The sequence below is a fragment of the Syzygium oleosum genome, unplaced genomic scaffold, assembly GCF_021117445.2.
Source record: "Syzygium oleosum isolate NSW1041296 unplaced genomic scaffold, Sole_v2.1 Sole_v2.03, whole genome shotgun sequence".
Lineage (NCBI taxonomy): Eukaryota > Viridiplantae > Streptophyta > Magnoliopsida > Myrtales > Myrtaceae > Syzygium > Syzygium oleosum.
This window is the reverse complement of record NW_026607487.1, coordinates 20,386,008-20,406,977: the sequence shown is the minus strand read 5'-3', so window position 1 is coordinate 20,406,977 and position 20,970 is coordinate 20,386,008. Positions and strand designations below refer to the sequence as shown.

Below are 20,970 nucleotides of genomic sequence, written 5' to 3'. Positions count from 1 at the left end.
TGTGTGAAAACAGACAGACCCTCTCGTATTTTCACACGGGATCTCTCTTGATAGCAATAGCGTTGAAATAAAAACTCGTTGCTATATGTCAATGAACACGGTTTCTCTATGGAGACGCATACGATGACATAAGCGTCATAGGGTCCCGATCAGATTTCGTTTTCCTGGCCATTAATCAAACCCACCGTCGAAGGAAACGCACGAAGTATAAGTCAGTCCATAGGTAGCCGACTTTTCTTGTTTTCAATTGTGAAACCCTCGAAGACCAGACTGACTTTTGCCTTGAATATCTGCAGGCCCCACTAGTTTGACAATTTGTAAACTGGGCTGGGCCTCGAGGAACTTCCAAGACCAATTTAACGATGCCAGCCATGGTCACTATGGTCAGTGACCATCAGTCTCACATATCCGTGTCGTTGGCACATCTTAGGGTTCAAAATTGATCTTCATCACCTCAAGATGGTTTTAAATATCGGAATTAGTCATAATCAAGATCCCCTGTTTAGTAACGACTAATGTTTTATATTTCTAGTTCTCTATTTCTTTGTCCAGTTAAGATTGTGTATACTAGTATGCACTCTTCATGAAGGGAGACCCTTGTTTATGTTTCTAGTTCTCTATTTCTCTGTACCTTTTCTAGTTCTCTATTTCTTTGTCCAGTTCAGATTGTGTTTACCAGCATGCACTCTTCATGAAGGGAGACCCGTGTTTCTCTCCTCACGAACTGGAGATTGAAAGTCATATGGGGCGAGCAGTTCACTCTTCTTCTTCTTCTTCTTAAGGGTCTTCTGAGCAGATAAATCATTTCGAATTATCATAATATCTAAACTTATTTCTCCCCTTATTCAAAGGGGTTATAGCAATTTCTCTACGATTTGTACTCTGATAATATTGATCAATCATCGATTTAAAGAAAGAAAATATCGATAGTCCAGGCTCTTACGTTACCTGGTAGATAGACGTGTCAAAATGGGTTATAAACCCATTTTTTAACCCATATAATAATAAATAGATTATAAATGGGTATAGGCATAATATGAATTTTAAATAGATCATAAATAAATCGTAAATTGATCATAAATGAATTTACAACTTATTTAAACTCAACTCATCTCTCTCACCCTCACTTAATCTAACGCTTACTCACTCTGAACTCTCATATTAGTTTAAGTGTTAGTTTTCCTAGATTTAATTAAATATGAAAGTGTTTTAACAATATGAGTCGAATTGGGTCGGGTATGGATCAAGAAAATTGCGATTAATCACAAACGGTTTAATGGGTCAATTTGGGTCGGACCATTTTTTGATCCGATCCGCTCATTTGACAGGTCTATTGGTAGGGGAGACCAACTTCAGCTCAATTTCGTGTTCAGAAAAGAAAATAAGACTTGCTAATGTAGAGAAAAAGAGGTGATGTAGTTCCCCGACGTCCAAAATTACTTCACAAAGAATGAAGCACTGGATAGCGAGGGGAACGATTTTATCGGCCTCACTCTGGAAAATGCCCGACACAACCACATCCGGCGTAAGCCATTCTGATTGCTTCAACGGCAATATGAAGCCAAACGTTTTTTATTGCAGCAACAACGACAATAACAACACCAACACAGTCTCAACATCTGGATTGGAGTACTAAATTTCAATTTCAATTCCAATTTCAATCTGGATGACGACGCATCTGTCTGCTTGGTGAGACTCAGTCCCTTAGATGTTCATAAAGAGTTGCGATCATTCTCGCAAGTCATTACAGGTCTGTAGAGCTCATCACCGTCTCACTAACAGAACAACAACCGCACAAAAGAACGAAAAACACTTTTAAAAGAAAGGACATTGATTTCAGTTGAAGGTGGAAATGTAGCTGCTCCAGTGTTTCTCCCAAAGCAAAAAGAAATCTGAGGGAGTTGGTTATTGAAAAGAAAGCAACACGGAGTAATATTGCTTCAAGGGAACGAGTCTTGTGGGAATTGAATAACCTCCTCACAGACCAGATAGTGAAGCTCAGAATACAAAGCCATCCCAATCTCACGCAGATCGACACACGTGTAAACGCATACGAAAGCAAGTTTCACGCGGAAGCAATCCGACTAATCAACCACGGATTACCTATGTCGGATCAACCGACGACGACGACGACGACGAAGAGCATGAGAGCAAATCCAATCGAATGGAGGAGAATCGTTCAAACCGAAACCCTAGCTTCCCCAGCGCCGTGGCGATTGACGGTGCACAGAAATGGGGTGGGTTCTGCCTTTATAAGAGAGAGAGGGACAAATCCGACGGTCGAAATGCCGTCTCGTTTCAGGAGATGAGCGGCTACCGATGCATTTCCGCTACGAGCCTGGCCGTATTATTTTGCCCTAGTTCTCCCCATCAAACCAACAGCGTCCGAAGTTGCGTGCTATCTATTGGGCCTTGAGGAAGCCCATGAAGGTGGCCCATGTCAGAGTTTGTCCCTCTGATGGGCCATTTAGTGTGGGCTCACTTATTTGAGAACTGGGCTTACGTTTTTCCCCACCTGTTTTGTTTTTTTTAGCCCCCACTTATTTGGGAAGTGTTTCCTTTTCCCCTTCTGCTAAAGCTCCGGATGAAAAATGGGCAGCGGAAACACAGCACAATTATAGAACTACATACCTCTTGCAGTCTCAATATCAATTCCTCCGGAATGACCGGACTATTTTACATTGCTAGTCAAATCTACAGTCTTTATTTAATACATCACCGAACCCCTAAACAACTCGTGCTACTCGAGCAAGACTTGGGTTGCACGATACAAGAGCTCTTGGATCAATATAGACGAGAGAATTAACGCACAGGGTGAGCAACGGTCCAGGGTTGACCCTAGACCAACCCTGGACCAGCCCAACCCTACTGGTCCCGGTCCGGTTCCTAGGGAGACTGGGTCGGTCCTTGGTCTTGGGACTCCTAGATCTTATACTGTGCGGATTGGTCATCAGTCCTGAGAGTTTATGGTTAGTAATAAAAATATATTTATTTGTTTTCCAAAGAACCTAGGGCCCCTCCCTACTCTTCTTCTGGAGTTGAAAATATAAACCCTATTGACTATTGAGTGTCACATCTCTTCTTCCCTCGCTTCTTTGTAGCTATTCGCTGGATCAATCTCTCCTTGCTCGCCTCACGTATCAGCTCGCCTCTCTTGGCCCGCCTCGGTGCCTCACGAAAGGTGAACGCAGGTCGCCTCACTCGACCTTCCTCGGCACCTCACAAACAGCGAACCTCACACAAAAATTGAAACAATCTTTTGAAAATGAACATGATATGAAATTATATAATTCATGGTTTATGTTATGTATTTTGACTATTTTATTTTACATGTTCGTATACTATTAAGTGGAGATTTTTGTTGTTGTCTTATCTTAGATTTTTATTTGATTTGTACCGAGATCCATAGTTTGGTTACTCAATATTGCATTGTCGATGGATATGTATTTTCAAAATGTACTGTTTGTCCTTTCAAAGGAATAAAAAAATTGATTGGTCCCGAGTTGACCCTGGAACTAGACCAGACCCATAGGAACGAACCAGTCCTCGGCCCGAAGCTCAATAGGGTCGGTCCTTGGACCCAAAAATTAGGGATCAACACTGTGCGGGTTGGTCCCAAGGTTAGGTGTTGGACCGGCCCAACCCGGACCATGCTCACCCCTAATCAATATAGAAGAGAGAATTTCGACAGCTAATAATTATTTTTCGATGTTTTCTATATTCTGCATTTTTAGCTTGTGAGAAGCCCCCACCTATTCAGAGAAGAAGGTGAGAGAAGACACTTAGGGCGCGTTTGGTAACGCTTCTGTTTCTCTATTTTTCTGTTCTTCTGTTCCCTGGAACAAAAAAAGAACAGAAATCCGTTTGGTAACGCATTTTATTTTTCTATTTCCTGGAATAGAAAAGTGGCCAAGAAATAGATTTGGAGCAGAAATAAGAAGTAGAAAAAATCTACTTCTTTGTTCCTAGAAATAGAAATAGAAATAGAAAGGTCCAGTCCTCAAGTCGCGACCTCAGCTCCTCCTCCATCCTCCGTCGTCTGCAAACCGTCTCAAAGCACTGGTCCGGTCCATTTTCGGCCGAAATAATAATAAAATTATAAAAAATTAGTTAAATTATAACAAAATTAAAAAATTCTAAAATTTCATAAAAATCAGAAAAATTCTCAGAAAATCCATAAAAATCAGAAAAACTCATAAAACCCATAAAAATTTACAAAATTCCGAAATTGAAAAAATTAAAAAAAATTCATAAAAAGCTTTCTGGAAAATAAAAAGAGACAAATTTTGGGAAAGTAAAAAGTTTTAATAAACTTTTCCCCAAAAAAAAATTCACATAATGGCTTAGAATAAATTAAAAAATTCCGAAAATTCATAAAAATTAGAAAAATTTCAGAAAAATCCCATAAAAAATTAGAAAATTAAAAAATTCCCAAAATTCATATAAATCAAAAAAATTCTCAGAAAATCCATAAAAATCAGAAAAACTCAGAAAACCCTTAAATATTTGCAAAATTCCGAAATTGAAAAAATTAAAAAAATTTCACAAAAAATTTTCGGAAAAATAAAAAGAAACAGATTTAGGGAAAGTAAAAAATTTTAATAAATTTTACCCCAAAAAAATATAAAAAATTTCCATAATGGCTTAGAATACCTGTGGCCACCCACTTTGAGTGAAATTTAAATTTTTGAGGTGCCCAAGTGGTATTTTTTAAGATTCCTTAGTTTAGGGATTAAAAGGGGTTTTAAACCCCTAAAAAGGATTAGACAAACCAATAAATCATGCTTATTGATTTTTTTCACTTATAACTTGTACTTATAATTAAATAAAAGATATAGATTTGAATGCAAAAAATTGGGAATAGAAAGTTTGTGCAGTTACCAAACGCATTTCTGTTCTTTTTCTATTCCAGGAATAAAAATTTTGTGCAGTTACCAAACAAATTTCTGTTCTAGAAATAGAAATTTTGTGCAGTTACCAAACGCATTATTTTGCTCAGAAACTCTTCCGGGAAATAGAAATAGAAAAAACTATTTATGAAAAAAAATTGTTCCCAGAAATAGAAACGTTACCATACGCACCCTTAGTTTTCTTTTATAATTCCTCATTACTCCACCGTTGTACAATATAAGGGTGGAAGAATTATTATTTGCAACTCCCACATAATTAGAGGAGTTATTTTTTTTGTAACCTTCACAACACTAATAGGTGTCTTTAATGGTTATTTACTAATAGTTCCACATTAGTTCGGAATTGAGAGTTCGCATGCTTCCGTGCTCCTTTTTTGTGCAATTAAAATTTGTGGGTAGTTAGCGGTTATTATGTACTGGAGTAATGTTATCCAAATGAACCGGCGGTTATCATCTTTTGAATTGAAGTGGATAAGTGGAGTCAAAATTTGCAAGTGTTTATCAGCATTTAGATTAGTGGATGAATGACATGCATTTCTCTAACCGCTTTAATCTTTTTGGTGGGCGACAAGAGTTTGATTTACAACTACGGATTCAAATATAATGACAAGAGTTAGTAATGCATAGGGGACGACATCAAGTTCAAAAGTTTGCGAATGTTTACAATCATTTCGAGAGAAAAGTGTCAAAAAAGTCTTAAACATTTTGCATTGGTGCTAATTTAGTCATAAATCTTTTTTTGGTGCCATTCAGTCCTTCCGGCTAATTTTAATCGGATTTTGCTGACGTGGACGTCGGGCAGCCTATATGGCACCACCGGCGATGACGTGGACAACTTTTAATAATATTTTTTGAATTTTATTTATTTATTTTAAAATTTTCTTTTTCTTTTTTTTTTCTTTCCCCTTTTTCTTCCTCCAGTCGGTCACCGGTCCGGCAACCAACTGGAGGCCAGGGCTTGCAAGCCCCACCGGCCACTGGCGAGGGTCGCTCCGCCGGCCACGGGCGAGGCTCACCCTCGCTAGCGGCTAGGTGAGGCATGACCTTGCCGGATGACCGCGAGGGCGGCCTCAAGCTGGGCTGGGTGAGGCGCGACCTCATCAGATCTAGCAAGGTCGAGCCTCCCCCATGGCCGGCAAGGCTCGACCCTCGCCAGATCCGGCAAGGGCGAGCCTCGCCCAGGCCAGCGCGAGGCTCGAGCCCTCGTCGGATGGCTGCGAGGGCGGCCTCGAGCTAGGCTGCGCGGCACGACCTCGCCGAATATGGCGAGGTCGGGCCTCCCCCATGGCCAACGAGGGTGAGCCTTGCCTAGCCAGCGCAAGGCTGCCCTCGCGGCCATCCGGCGAGGGTCGAGCCTCGCCGCCGTCGCCAGTGGCCAGCGGGGCTTGTTGGCCGGTCGTCGGACCGGCGACTGGCTGAAGGAGGAAGAAGGGGAAAGAAAAAAAAAGAAAGAAAAGAAAAAAAAGAAATAAGAAATTTAAAAATAAGAAATTCAAAAAATATTAAAATATTATTAATAGTTGTCCATGTCATTGTTTGCGGTGCCGCGTAAGTCAGTTGGCGTTCATGTTAGCAAAATCCAGCCAAAATTAGCCGTAATGACTGAATTGATACAAAGACAAAAAGTTTAGGACTTAATTGGCACCACTACAAAAAGCTTTAGGACTAAATTGACACCACTACAAAATATTTAGGACTGTTTTAACACTTTTCCCATCATTTCGATTAGTGGATGAATGACATGCATTTCTCGGGAAAATTACCAAAACAGTCCTAAATCTATTATAATTGTGCCAATTCAGTACTAAACCTTTTGCATTTGTACCAATCCAGTCCAATCGCCAATTTTGGCCGGTTGGTGCTGACATGGACGCCAGCCGTCCGGGAAGGCTGACGTGTCAATTTTTTAATATTATTTTTATTTTTTCGAAATTTTTTATCAATTTATCTTTTATTTTCTTTTTTCCTATCTTTTTTTTTTTCCTTCATCTTCATCTTTAATCTCTGGCTGGTCGTAGCGCCTGTCAGTCAAAATTGGCTGGATGGATAAAATTGACATAAATACAAAAGGTTTAGAACTGAATTAGCACAAAAAAAAAGATTTAAGATCGAATTGGCACAATCGTAATAGATTTAGGAATGTTTTGGTAATTTTCCCAGCATTTCTCCAATCGCTTTGATCTTTTTGGTGGGCGATAAAAGTTTGATGTACAACTAACGGATTCAGATGTAATGACAAGAGTTAGTAACGCACGGGGGCCGACATCGAGTTCAAAAGTATTGAATTTTCAGATTTGGATTGTACACACCATCCATGTTTATCTGATGAAAAGTGAAGGGGAAAAGTTAGGCCGTGAAGTAGAACTTGATTAACGAGTTAAACTCGTATTTCTTTTTTAAATGCTTGGCGAGTGAAATGGATAAGGCCGAGTGAAAAACGTGACTCCCTCTCCCGCTTCCCATTTTTTACCCTGTATAAAAGATCAACACGTGCCAGTTGGTAAACACCAATCTCATCATGGTCCACGGTCGGACCATGTTCATCCCAAGCAAAACCATTCGACGAAAGACGTCGGTGTGGTTGGCAATTATTGGCGCGTCGTACTCTCGCCGGTTCTTATCCCGTTCCACATCGACAGTCGTGGACGCGTAGCCAATTGCAGACAAACCCCCCCCACCCACCATCCACGTGCCCATCGTCGGTCGCCATCTACCCCTTCTCCTTCCACCCGTTCCTTAATATCAAGTCGCCGCGCATAACACGAGTTCGGACTATATTTTTTCCTTCGCTGCTGGTCTCCATTTCATTGGTGGGCATCGCCTAATCCCTCCGACTGTCGTCTCTCTTTGAATAATGGAATCGGCCCGAAAGAGTTGGTTCCGAAGAGGGTTCCATCCTAGGCTTCTTTTTCAGTCACCATTTTGCACGCGAATTTAAGTCAATAATGACGGCCATAATCCTCTCCCGGCACACTGCACGTCTGATCTTCTCCTCCACCACCGTGTGTATCTTCTGTTTATGAAGAAAATCGACTTCGATCCTTGAATTATCCGCATCCCATTTGTTTCCATTATTATAAAAGATTCCACTTATAGAATCGAACCATTTCACTCTTTTTTTTAGATTTTCATGACTCAACGACGGAACCTTGCTTGTCTCTTTTTCTTGAGGATCAAAGAATCGAATGATGTTTTTTGTTCCATTTTTCGTGGGTAATCAATCAAATTAAGAAATTATTATTTTTGGTTGAAATTAAGAAATTGCGAACAAAGCTCGAACTACTCCATTTTGCTCTATGGATAAAAATTATCATAAATCACTTCGCCTTCTCAATGGTATGTGTGCTTGGAGGAAGGTCTTCTTGCCTCTAGAGAGCGCGCTTTTCACCTCTTGTCGCCACGGCATATCCCCTATTGTCAGATCGTTAGCTCTTGGAATCGAAGCCAAGGTTAATTCGGAATGGCTCTGGTTCGTTTAGAAAATGTGGTTAGACTACCTTTTTCTTCAACCTTGATGTGCCAAATGTCGTCTCTATATGTGGAAATTAGTGTGAACCACCATATTGCATAGATCGAGAGTGTCAAGCACGGATTAAAAGGGTTAAACTGACAAAGAACACGGAATATTCGCATCAAACTTTTAACTAAAACCAAAAAATTAAATGGGTCAGTTCTTGGAAATTATAGTTGGAGGGACCAACTGGCCAAATTTGATTCAACTGGGAATGGTAGCTCCCTGTCCATTGATTCAATCCCTGAAACTGGACTTCAATGAAACTGGATTTGTCCAAAACAGTACCAATGGCCATCCCAGTCCAACAGTGTAGTCCTCATCTTCCAACTGGACACTCGTACCCGAACTTCTGTCCCGTCGTGCTCGGCCAAAACTCCAATTTCGTACAGCATGCGTAGCTCCTGCAATTGTGGTCCTGCACAATGCCCGATGTGCCTTTTTCGTTTTTTTGGGTCTTTTTGTTCCTTTGACAGGAAGGGCCATGTGGATTGAACCCCAACATCACGCGTCTAATATCCAAAAAAATCTCAAATTTTAACTTTTACTCTATTTTAACTTTTTATTTCATAAAAATTCTTCAATTTTAGGTCTGTACCAATTCTACCCTAAACTTTTTTTTATCTCATAAAAAATCATCAACTTTAGGTCTTGTTTCAATTTTACCCTAAGCTTTTTTTTGCCCCATGAAAAATCTCAAACTTTTGGTATTGTCTCAATTTTACCGTCTAGTCTCAATTTTACTGTAAAATTTTTACGGTCTCATAAAAAACCACAAAATTTTACTTGAGTCACAAATTTGACTCCATTAACCCTCAGTCCAAAATTTCTCGTTGACAACCAAGAGATAGAAATCTCTCAAGCAAGAGCTGTTTGAGTATCCCAAGCACTCTTCGATCGCGAGAGATGGAACATTCCCAAGCATGAGAGATCGATATGCGCAACATCCTGAGGGCGATTTTGACGGAGGGTTAATGGAGATCTTTATGAAACAAAAAAATTAGAGTGAAATTGAAACTTAACCTAAAGTTGAAATTTTTTTATGAGATAAAAAAAGTTTAGGGTAAAATTGATATTGAACCTAAAGTTAAGGGTTTTTTATGAGACAAAAAAAAAACTTAGGGTAGAATTAGGACTGAACCTAAAGTTGAGGGTTTTTTATGAGACAAAAAACAGTTTAGGGTAGAATTGAGACATGATCTAAAGTTGGAGGTTTTTTATGAAATAAAAGATAGAAATGGGACAAAAGCTAAAGTTTGTGGTTTTTTTGGGTATTAGGCCAGCATGACGCTGGATCAACTTCAGTATTTTTGACTTATGGTATGAGGTATGTGAAACTGACACTTGCCCATGCTTTGCTTGCTGTCTTGACTCTCTCCATTTGGATTCTTTGGTTAACCCACCATCCTAGGAGATTGGTACATAAGTCGTGTGGGGTCGATGAAAGAACAAGAGAAGATATTTGTACATAAATTTCATCATTGGTAACACAAAAAATAGTTGGTAAATTAATCGCAAAAAAGATTAGATTAGTAAGACAAATAAAAGTGGTAACTAAATGTACAAATGGATAAAAAAATTTGGTTAAATATTATTAAGCAACTCAAATGATAATTAGAACCAAAACTAGTTTAACAACTCAATCGAAAAAAAAAACAGGTAAGTCACGTAAAAAGGCTTGTAACTTCATATATTAGTTGGTAAACACAAGATATTTTTAAGAGAGGTAAATAAAGTTGGTGAAAGACGGGTTAATTTGCTTTTGAAAAGATCAGATATTAAGAAAACAAATTAACATTGGTAACTAATTAATTCAAATTAGTTAGTAACCCAAACTTTGATAACTTAACCGAAAAAAAGTTGATACGTTGCTTGAATAAAGGTTGGCAATTTCATTTTAAAGTTTGGAAAATTTGATGCGTAACAAAGGTCAACAATAGTTGGTAAAAGATAAATAAGTAATCAGTTTGTTTGAAATAAAGAAGTCAATGAAAAAAAATCAAATGAACATTAGTAACGAAGTCAAAAAATAAGAGATAACAATGCAAAACTAGCTGGTAAGTTAATTTAAGAAGAGTTAGTGATCACTTCCATTAAGGTAGGTATTTTGTAGAATGGGTTGGTAAATTTAACTAGTTGTTAAGTAGGTAACTTTATGAAGAATTTTGATAAGTTTAGAAAATTAATAAATAGATGTTGGCAAGTAATTCAAATGAGAACTGTCGATTTCATGTAAGAATTAATAAATTTAAGGCTTTTGTAAGATTCGCAAACAAAATTTGTCGTTGATAAATATTAAAGCCCAATAAATGTTGCCACGTGACTAATTAAATGAGAATTGGTATTCCAAAACAAATTTGTTACGTAGTCGGAAAAATTAGTAACTCACTTAAATAAAGATTAGTAAATTTATGCAAAAGTTGGTAAATTTAAAAGAAATTGATAAGAAAGGCAAATAGAATTGGTAAAAGATAAGAAATTTAGTAACTTGCAAATTGTGACAAAAAAAATAGAAATTGATAATATCACGAAAGGTTTTGGTAAGGTACCGACATATTATCCGGTCCCCATCATAGTAAATGATCTCTTTTTGTCCGATTTATCAAGATACCCAATCGCAATCCATAGTGCACAAACCAAAGCGCATGAAATTTAATTAATGAACCCTCATTTTACTCATGACTAATAAGCAATAATTTTAGGCCTACCCGATCCCCCTTGAGTCCTAGAAAGATGGCACTTTTGGCACGACCATACCAAATTCGCCCGAACATCATAAGCATCAATAAGATTAGAAGCGGGGGAATATCTCTTCGATTGCCCTTTGTGCTGGTGGGTGGATCGACACGAGCAAATGCACGAGGGACCACATGGTAGAAAGCTACAGACAAAGTACTTAGAATTAATTAAAGCACGCGAAGGTTTCATGCATATACATAAGTCAGTTGTCGACGTTGCGCGTTGGGCTTAAACAACGCTGGCGGGAATTGCATTGTTTTGAGGGACGGAGCCAATTTGTCCCACTCTCGCTTTCTTTTCAGCACGTTTTCAATTTTTTATGTGCACCGTCGGGTTGCGCAACTACCTCTAACATATACAATCTACGTCAATGTACCTCTCTAGCTTGGCACCTATTATTTAGGGGTGTGCCAAAAAAATCTCTCTCTCCGCTATAAGAGAGCTCTCGAGTCTTCACATTCCCAATTATTTCAGTAGTTGGCCTGGTAGGAGCACGGGGTTTTTGCTTGGATGGAGCTTTGATTCTGTTTCGCCGGTTTTTACTCCGTCGAAAATCTTTCACCGAACGCTGCGTAGACCAGGATCCTGAATCAAGCTTGGACAGAGAATGTCAAATGCATTTATTAATCTCAATTTAGATCTTACACCCTGACTTGATATGATGCTAGACTCGACAGTACTAACAATGAAGCAACAACTTGCAAATGTTGAAATTAAGCTATGTCGGAATCTAATCAACGACACAACTTCAAAGTATGCCAGAATTTAATCAATGGCGTAGCTTAAGAGAATATGGCTGGAATCTAATCAACAGCTATACTCTAAGCATAACGCTGGAATTTAATCAACGACGCTGAACTAGTGGCACAGCATTGGAATTTAATCAACAATGCTGACCCTGATAAAAACCCTCGTCGGAATTGAATCTACGACAAAGAATCTGAAAGTTACGATTAAAACTACTCCTAATGCATTAAGGATAAAGACTAGATAAAAGATGTGTTGTGTTTTTGTCTAAGAAGTCTCTTTTTCGTTGGAAATCCTTAAGTATTTACAGAGCAGCTTGATAACTGCTGACCGCACTTCTTCTTGAAAGTCGTCTTCCACTTCCTTACGTTTCGCATTTTAACCGCTTCCTGACTTATCGATGTCGCTTACGCTCCTTGGGCATCACGTAGTAGCTAATTTTCTTCTACGTGTCTCTTTATTTCTTCCTTGATCTTCACGCGCACGGTCATATCTTTACCTTTTGACACGTGTAAATAAATTTTCCACCACATATTACCATGATTCCGTGCAAAGCTCGTGATTTTGGATTCGTCGACGTCACGTGCAAAGTTCGTGATCTTGGATTCGTCGACATCACATGTAAAGCTTGTGGTCTTGGATTTATCGACGTCACGTGCAAAACTCGTGATCTTGGATTCGTCGACGTCACACGCAAGGCTCGTGATCTTGAACTCGTCGATGTCACGTGCAAGGCTCGTGATTTTGAACTTGTCAACACCTCTATGATGTGTCTTATCGACAATTACCTTAGGTCTTCTTAACGCCCCTGGGCCTGACTTGCGGTCTTTTTGGATTTTCGCTATGTGGGCCATACTCTATATCTTTTGTAACTTGTAAACGGCCCACTCCCACCAGGGATAATTTTGGGTGTCAACAGATTCCTTCACGGGAAAGTAGTGGATTTGCGACCGGAGCTGAAACCCTCGAGGCCGAGGACTGAAATCGCTCTCATTGAGTTGTAGAATAGTGATGCTAGCGCGCAAATGGAAGTGTGCAAAGTGATCGAGCAGATTGGGAGAGGAGGATTTGGATCGACCTTCGTCGTCCTCCATAAATGGGAGAAGAAGAAGTAAGTCCGCCTCCTCTTTTGTTCGGTTTCACCATTCCGCAAGACAGGGCCAGTTACATGGACCCATTCGGGAACCGATCACCCATATTATCCTTACCAAGATAAATACATCCCTTAAAAGAGCAAAACAACACATTTACAAACCCGAAGTAATTGAGAATGCTACTTCATCTCGATTTCATGCGACATAACATCATAACCAGCCAATCTTATTATTGTCTGAGTCAATTTTCATATTGAGCGCGAGATGTTGAGGGACTTGGGACCATTGCCAAATGAATGATAAGGGAGCCATTCGGACTAAAGACCTCCCGTTTTTGATACAATATAAGATTTTTGGGGACTACTATCAGTCGTCTTAAAAACTTAAGCTATTAAATTAAGACGTAATTTTGTTTTTTAGTCTGTCATACTTTAACTATCAACTCACTCTCAGACTTTTGCTTTGTCTCTTTGCAGAGCGTGGGAGTTGTAACTCACGATTTGAAATTAAACGCCCCCACCCCTAACTTCCATGAGAAGATGGAGAATCGAACTCCCCATCTTCCCTTCCCTACTTAGGAAGGGTGGTCACTTAGGTTTGCCCCAGTAGTTTAATATTCTAATGGTGGGCCATATTATTAATTGGCTTTAACGCCCCACCGAACCGCATCAAATTCGAATCGAGTTAATCTTTCCTCGCGGCATTATCTTAATCTAGCTCGGTATGCATCTTAGTTTTGCTGCCTCATAGGACACAATAAAGATTGTCATATAACATTATCTTCCCAATGGCATCGGCCGCTTTTCCGGAGGACGACTGATATGCCGGATAAAGGCGAACTTTCGTGGGTCGCGTGTCATGTTTGATAAGCTACTAATCAAAATTATCATCCTCAATTTTATAATAGAGTCGTTTCCATGCCTCACATCGACCATTTCCATAGAAGATGCATCGATGCCACCTCGGTAACGATGCCTTGGGTGTCATCATCTTGAGAGATCTTAGACATGGATGATTGACAATCAGGGCACATGTATTCTTTTTAATTGAGATTTTGGGTTTCGTTTGCTTGCCGGCATTGGACTAATCGGCTATTATCTTCTACTTATATCATCGTAGGGTTTATCCAAAGCAAAGACTTCAATTACAGAATCGTTTTTCCACGTCAAGGACGATTTTCCGAGACACTTTATTTCGCAAAACACGTCTCTGTTTTCTTCGTTAAAATCTTTAAATTATGTCCAGCGTGACATACTTCCCCTAAACTTTTCTCCGTGATATCAATGAAAACCGTTAAAAATCTGCCTACGTGGATGCCGAAAAGCAAACAATATTGACAATGGCGCCCACGTGACTTAAGTGAAATAAACCGACGTTGTTTTGGCTAAAATATCTTTGAACGGAACCTTAAAAGAGGGTAAATGTGTCACAAATATATAAATTTGGTGTTTTTTATGCCACAAAGAAAAATTTAGAGTAAATATATCACACAGTGAGCATAATTTGAAATTTTTAATGTCACAAAAAAGTTCGGATAAATGTTTCGTGGCGGATATGGTTTAGGATTTTTTACGACTTTTTTTTTTCCTTTATTTAATTAATTGTTTATCTTCTTGCCATCTGGTTCAACCGGGGAATTTGTTGTCGCCGGTCAATGCAACCGCTGCAAAAGACGGATGGACGGATGGGATGGACGCAGGAGCGACATTATTGGAAACCGCCGTTGCTGTTTAAAAGGAACATGCGAGGCGATGCGGAGAATCTCCGTGTCAGAGAGCGGGATAAGCCTTTCTCGCTACCGTGAAGGGTGGGGACATATCCCATCCCATCCCATCATCATCTTCTTCGATGCCTAGGTGGATTCACATCACCCTTCGACATTTCAACCAAATCAACATCAACGAAAAACGTGTCTCGCGTGCATCGTTTTCGCTCGTTTTGATTCCACACGTTGATCGTTGATTTTACGTGCATTATTATGTGAGTTTTTGACATTCGACATCAACCGAGTAGACCGCAAATTGGGATGGCACGAGAATTTTCGAATTCGGTGCAATTTCGGATGCTCTAAAGCAACAAGGAAGTTCAGTTTAAAGAGAACGAGAGAGGAGTCCCGCTACATCGGGGATGGGCATGTGTCAAAAATCGCAAGATGTGTTTGTGCCCTTTTCTTTCGAGCTCTGCTTTGGTGAGAGATCCATTGAACTCTCGTCATCTTACCGGATTTGGACAGATACTTCATAAGGAAATCGATGGTTGAGCTTTCCATTTCGAAGTCATATCGTGAAATCGCTTTATACAAAGTGAGATTTTCCGGGACGAAAAGAAAATGCTATCGACCTTCCTCAATTACATACATTGCTTAAGCCTTTATGGCATGGTCATTAAGTAGACATTTCCCCACCACTCACGTCTCAATAACTTACTATCAAAAGAGGATTTTTTTTTCCTCTGTCCAAAAGCATCGAAACGAAACGTAACACCACCTTATCTTGAAGATTCTAAAACATTTAATGCTACTTCATGTCACGATACATTAAATATGCACATCGGTCATAGAACAAGCATTTAAATTCGACGTCTACCCCATATTTACAAAAATATCCTCGATTTTCCCGTCTTGTATTATTTGGTCCAAATCTATTTATGTAATCAAACTCTTATCACCCTTATCACCCGTGAAAACTGATCAAAACTTTAGAGAAATGCATGTGGCCTATCCAGTAATTCAAAACAAGGTAACTACCCACCCACGAATTTTATATCTGTTTATCGATTAATCAGCGCCTGTTATACACTAATTTTTACAAGATGATATTTGTACACCAGCAACCTCTAATTCGTCGTCATGGAAATTTAATTTGATTAATCGCGCTGACGAGAGTAATCATGCCCGCGCTATGGGGATCTTAATATAATACAAAATTTCGTACCGATTCCATCAAATCGATCGCCACGTGATGACGACGTGACAAAGAATCTCGTCATGCAGGACAAAAACGGAGGATCGACAGCGAACCAGGAGCGCGCACGTGTCGCGCGACGAAGCGACGCCGCTCGTTAGTGAGGAGGGGGGGCGCACAGGGCGCGCGCGAGCGCAGATGGCGCGGCGACTGGGCAGTATAAGTAGGCGGTGGGGGGAGGCGTGGGGAAGCGGCGTCGCCACCGATTTCCACCGTTCTTCTTCTTCTCCTCAACGCCGTTCCGCTTCCCCGCTCCTCCACCTCCATACGTGTTGCTCCCTCCCCTCATCTCGCTCCTCCACCACAACCACCACCACCACCACCACCACCACCACCACCACCTTTCCCTTCCCATCTTGGGAAAGATCTCTCCCCCGTCACCCTCCCCGCCGCTTCCTTTTTCTTCCCACCCCCCCTCTCTCTCTCTCTCTCTCTCTTTCGAATTCTCTCGGTCAAAGCCTGTAAGCCAGGATGTGTGGGATTCTTGCCGTTCTCGGTTTCTCCGGCGACTCTCAGGCCAAACGGGTTCGAGTGCTCGAGCTCTCTCGCAGGCAAATTCCTCCTTCCCTTCCTTCCTTCCTTTCACTTTCTTTTTGTCTTGTTTCCTTATTCGCACGTCACATCAGCAAATGCACGTCGGACTTTCGCTTCTTCTTTTTTGTCCCTTCTCCCGAAATCTCGCCTTTAAAACTCGGAGGAAAAGACCGACCGGTTCGCGTCGCGATCCGAATCTGTCCTTTTCATGTCGCACGGCGAGGACGGGCGAGGGTCCTGCGGTCAACGGGAGGATTTGTGGTTCCGATCAAATGCTTCGAGGGCGGCGGTGGGACATGATGCTGTACGAGCGCATCGGGTAGTGCGAGTCCTTTAATCTTGGTGATCGTGATACGGCGTGAACTCGATGGAACGAAGAGAATATTTCAGTCAATCCGGATATGTGTTAATTTTTCTCTGGCTTTTTTGGCTGATTAAAGAATTTTGAAAATAGACTCTGTTCTCACAGTCTCCCCCATCAGCGTCTGGATCTCCAACTTCGGAGATGCAGACGTGGCCGTGGGACCCCTTAACTTGACCAACGTTATCTGTAGTGTTGGTATTTTTATTCCTTGGATCTTTATTCCTCGTTGTTTGATTGATTGTTTCCATTACTGTTTGGTTTTTCAAAACTGTAACTTTCGGTGTAATTATTTAATATTAATATGGAAGATGATGAATTTTCTCTCTAGGCCGAGTCGTATTGCTTTGGCCCGCACACGGGATCGTGCTTTTTAATGAAGGAATCGGGACCCGGATTACGGGTGGTTGGTTCTTGAATGAATTTGGTTTCGATCACTGAATACGAGTTGTAACTTGAATTTTTTTTTACCTAAGCAGATTGAAGCATCGTGGTCCCGACTGGAGCGGGCTGTACCAGCATGGAGACTGCTATCTGGCCCATCAACGGCTGGCGGTCATCGATCCAGCTTCCGGCGATCAGCCTCTGAGCAACGAGGACGAGACGGTCGTTGTCACTGTACGTTAAGCTTACTGTTGCGCATAATTATGGCTTAGGAATAGACACGGTGCATGCTTCCAAATTTCTACCCTTTGAAGGAAATGTCCTAGACAAAATCAGTACTTTCATCACGACACCGGCGGTCGAACTCGATTTTTGGAATTACGGTCGCATTCTTTCTCTGGCTTTGCTAAAACCAAATATTTTCGATCTCAAATTCAGGTGAATGGAGAAATATACAACCATGAAAAGCTGAGGAAGCTCTTGCCTAACCACAAATTCAGAACTGGTAGCGATTGTGACGTAATTGCACATCTGGTGAGCCCCTTGGCAAACTTTCACTTCCTTTATCTTTTTTCCTAGAAAAGTAAGCTGTTATTTAATCTTTACCAGATATCTCCTTATCACTTAATTGTCTATGTTACCACGTTTAAATGTTGACTTATCCCTTTACCTAATTTTAAGGCTTTAAGAGCAGTTACCGGTGGTTGCACGAAACTCTTAGCCTAAAATTTTGTTTAACTTGATAGTTGAATATCTTAGCAGCCCCTAGTTTGATTCAATGTAATGCAATAACAGACCTAAAAAATTACCCTTTTTACTCTTTATTGCCTCTGATAGTATGAAGAATATGGGGAGGATTTTGTGGACATGCTAGACGGAATGTTCTCCTTTGTGCTGTTGGATAGGCGAGACAACAGCTTTATCGTTGCCCGTGATGCTATCGGGATCACTTCCCTCTATATCGGATGGGGACTCGACGGTAACACCTCATAGAGAGACCTTGCGATTTAGAAACGAGTAACAAAGCTTTCTAGAAATCTAAGTATGGTTAACATTTCTTTTGCTGTTCACTTTCAGGCTCGGTCTGGATATCATCAGAACTGAAAGGTCTGCATGACGATTGCGAGCACTTTGAGTGCTTTCCACCCGGTCATCTGTACTCAAGCAAGCAAGGAGGATTTAGGAGGTGGTATAATCCACCTTGGTTCTCAGAGGCAATCCCCTCGGTTCCTTATGATCCTCTTGTTCTCAGGCGTGCTTTTGAACATGTAAGTGATGTATTCTTTGTTCCTATCATCCAAATTGGAGATTTTGACGGGAGACCTAATCTGTGAGTGAATTCATAGGCTGTGATCAAAAGACTGATGACTGATGTACCCTTTGGAGTTTTGCTTTCTGGAGGCCTAGATTCTTCACTCGTTGCCTCTGTCACTTCACGTCATTTGGCAAGCACGAAAGCTGCCAAGCAATGGGGGGCACAACTTCATTCATTCTGTGTTGGTCTGGAGGTATTTCACAGATTATTATATCACGGAGATCAAAAATTGAGTAGATGCTTTTCTAGATGTTGTAAGTGCTTCAATCTGTTGAGCAGGGTTCACCCGATCTAAAGGCCGCAAAGGAAGTTGCGGATTATTTGGGCACAGTCCACCATGAATTTCACTTTACTGTGCAGGTACTTGCGCTAAACCTTGAATCCATTTCTATTTTTTTTCTTTTTGTTTTCTTTTTAAATTTCTTGACATGGTTGGATAATATCTTCACAACCTGAGATTTCCTCTGTATGACCTCCGACAGGATGGTATTGATGCCATCGAAGATGTTATATACCACATCGAGACATATGACGTGACGACAATTAGAGCAAGCACCCCTATGTTTCTAATGTCTCGTAAGATCAAGTCTCTTGGTGTGAAGATGGTGCTTTCTGGTGAAGGAGCTGATGAGATCTTTGGTGGATATCTATATTTCCACAAGGCACCCAACAAAGAAGAATTTCATCGTGAAACATGTCGCAAGGTGACAAAAAGTTTAATTAGAAAATCCTTGTCTATGTAAGTTTCGAGGAAAAGAATAGATAATTATACATGTTTTAATTGTCTGCAGATCAAAGCCCTCCACCAATATGATTGCTTGAGAGCCAACAAAGCTACTTCTGCGTGGGGTTTGGAAGCCCGTGTTCCCTTCTTGGATAAAGAGTTCATCAATGTTGCGATGTCAATCGACCCTAAATGGAAAATGGTAAATGACAATCCCATCAATCATGTTACTGTGGTTCTTGTCCGTATTGTTCTTGAGAATCAGTTGCGCACCGAGAGATTGTGATTGGAACACATATGCAGGTGAAACCTGAAGAAGGACGTATAGAGAAATGGGTGCTTAGGAAGGCCTTCGATGATGAGGAGCATCCATACTTGCCAAAGGTTTGAAAACTGTAGTCTGAAATTTGTTTCTACAAAATCTGTTAATGTCTTTGGACCCTTCAGTTGATGTGTTCCATATGATGCTCTGCAGCATATACTGTATAGGCAGAAAGAACAGTTTAGCGATGGTGTCGGCTACAGTTGGATAGATGGCCTTAAAGAACATGCGGCCCAACATGTATGTCTCTTCCAGCTAGTTTTGCAATGATTTTCTCTCTTCTCGACCTTTTCCCCATATTCAACATTGTATAGGATCACATTCAACTACTTACGATCGCCCACTTGATATTTTTGTCAGGTCACCGATAAAATGATGCAGAATGCTTCACATATCTACCCGCATAACACTCCCACAACAAAGGAAGGCTACTACTATAGGATGATTTTCGAGAGGTTCTTCCCACAGGTGTGCTTTCTGAACTTTCTTAAGTTCACTCATAAGCAGCTAGCCAGTCCATATTAGCTAATGTTGGCGAGATCATGTTTTTTTGATCATGCAGAACTCAGCAAGATTGTCTGTTCCCGGAGGGCCGACTATAGCATGCAGCACTGCAAAGGCTATAGAGTGGGACGCCGCGTGGTCGAATAACCTTGATCCTTCTGGCAGGGCTGCACTCGGGGTTCACCTTTCAGCTTATGACAAGCATGTGGCTGCCGTTAATACTGGAATGGTGCCATCGGAAATCGGAGGGGATGTTATGAGTATGATGGAAGTTACTGCTCCTGGACTCGCAATCCAGAGCTAGTATTTGCTTTCTACGGACGGCAGTCCTGCGTTAGCTTCATTTTGCAAAGCTTTGCTAGTCAAATCACGTCAGCATTGTGTGAATAGTTGTGTTCTAGTTCGGATTCAATGTAATAGAATTCGGTACGTGTTATATTCTCTAGCTTCTTCACGTTAGTTTCAAAATACTGTTAAGTTTGCTTTAAGCAAGAAATGACTTGTGTCATGGTATGGTCAAAGCTTGTATTTGAACTTCAGTATAAACTATATGGTTCCTGTTTACCCCGACTAGCTCACCAAATTATTTTTTCTTTTCGGCTAACCGTGTTCTTCCCCTCCTGAACATGTAGTTTTGCATAATGATTCCGCTCTTAAGTTTTGCTTTCCAATCTTCTGTGATTTTTCCTATATATATGTTTACTATTAACCAAGGATAAGAGAAGAGAAACTAGTTTCAGCTTGTAAATTCGAGTCCTACCAAAACCAACAAGCTGAAGACTCGCACCATGAAATTGTGGAACAGACAATATAATTCTTTCATCATAAAAAGGAAAATCTGCCAAAGATCCAACATAAACTA

At 40.6% G+C, this 20,970-nt stretch overlaps 1 protein-coding gene and 2 non-coding genes across 3 annotated transcripts; 1 reads left to right on the top strand and 2 right to left on the bottom strand.

Moving 5' to 3' along the window:
• Nucleotides 1-1,411: 1,411 nt before the first annotated feature.
• LOC115683943 (small nucleolar RNA snoR136) lies at nucleotides 1,412-1,565 on the bottom strand. Its single transcript, XR_004006063.1, has one exon. It is a non-coding gene; the product is annotated as a small nucleolar RNA snoR136 (small nucleolar RNA).
• Nucleotides 1,566-1,690: 125 nt separating this feature from the next.
• LOC115683942 (small nucleolar RNA SNORD25) lies at nucleotides 1,691-1,775 on the bottom strand. Its single transcript, XR_004006062.1, has one exon. It is a non-coding gene; the product is annotated as a small nucleolar RNA SNORD25 (small nucleolar RNA).
• A 14,592-nt stretch (nucleotides 1,776-16,367) lies between these two features.
• On the top strand, nucleotides 16,368-20,678 carry LOC115683752 (asparagine synthetase [glutamine-hydrolyzing] 1). The gene is made up of 13 exons (XM_030608355.2): nucleotides 16,368-16,515; nucleotides 17,339-17,477; nucleotides 17,682-17,777; nucleotides 18,081-18,222; nucleotides 18,321-18,511; nucleotides 18,590-18,751; nucleotides 18,838-18,918; nucleotides 19,041-19,262; nucleotides 19,350-19,484; nucleotides 19,586-19,666; nucleotides 19,758-19,844; nucleotides 19,965-20,072; nucleotides 20,167-20,678. Exons 1-13 carry the CDS (start codon nucleotides 16,436-16,438, stop codon nucleotides 20,410-20,412), a joined length of 1,770 nt encoding a protein of 589 aa, XP_030464215.1. The 5' UTR covers nucleotides 16,368-16,435; the 3' UTR covers nucleotides 20,413-20,678.
• The last annotated feature ends 292 nt before the right edge of the window (nucleotides 20,679-20,970 follow it).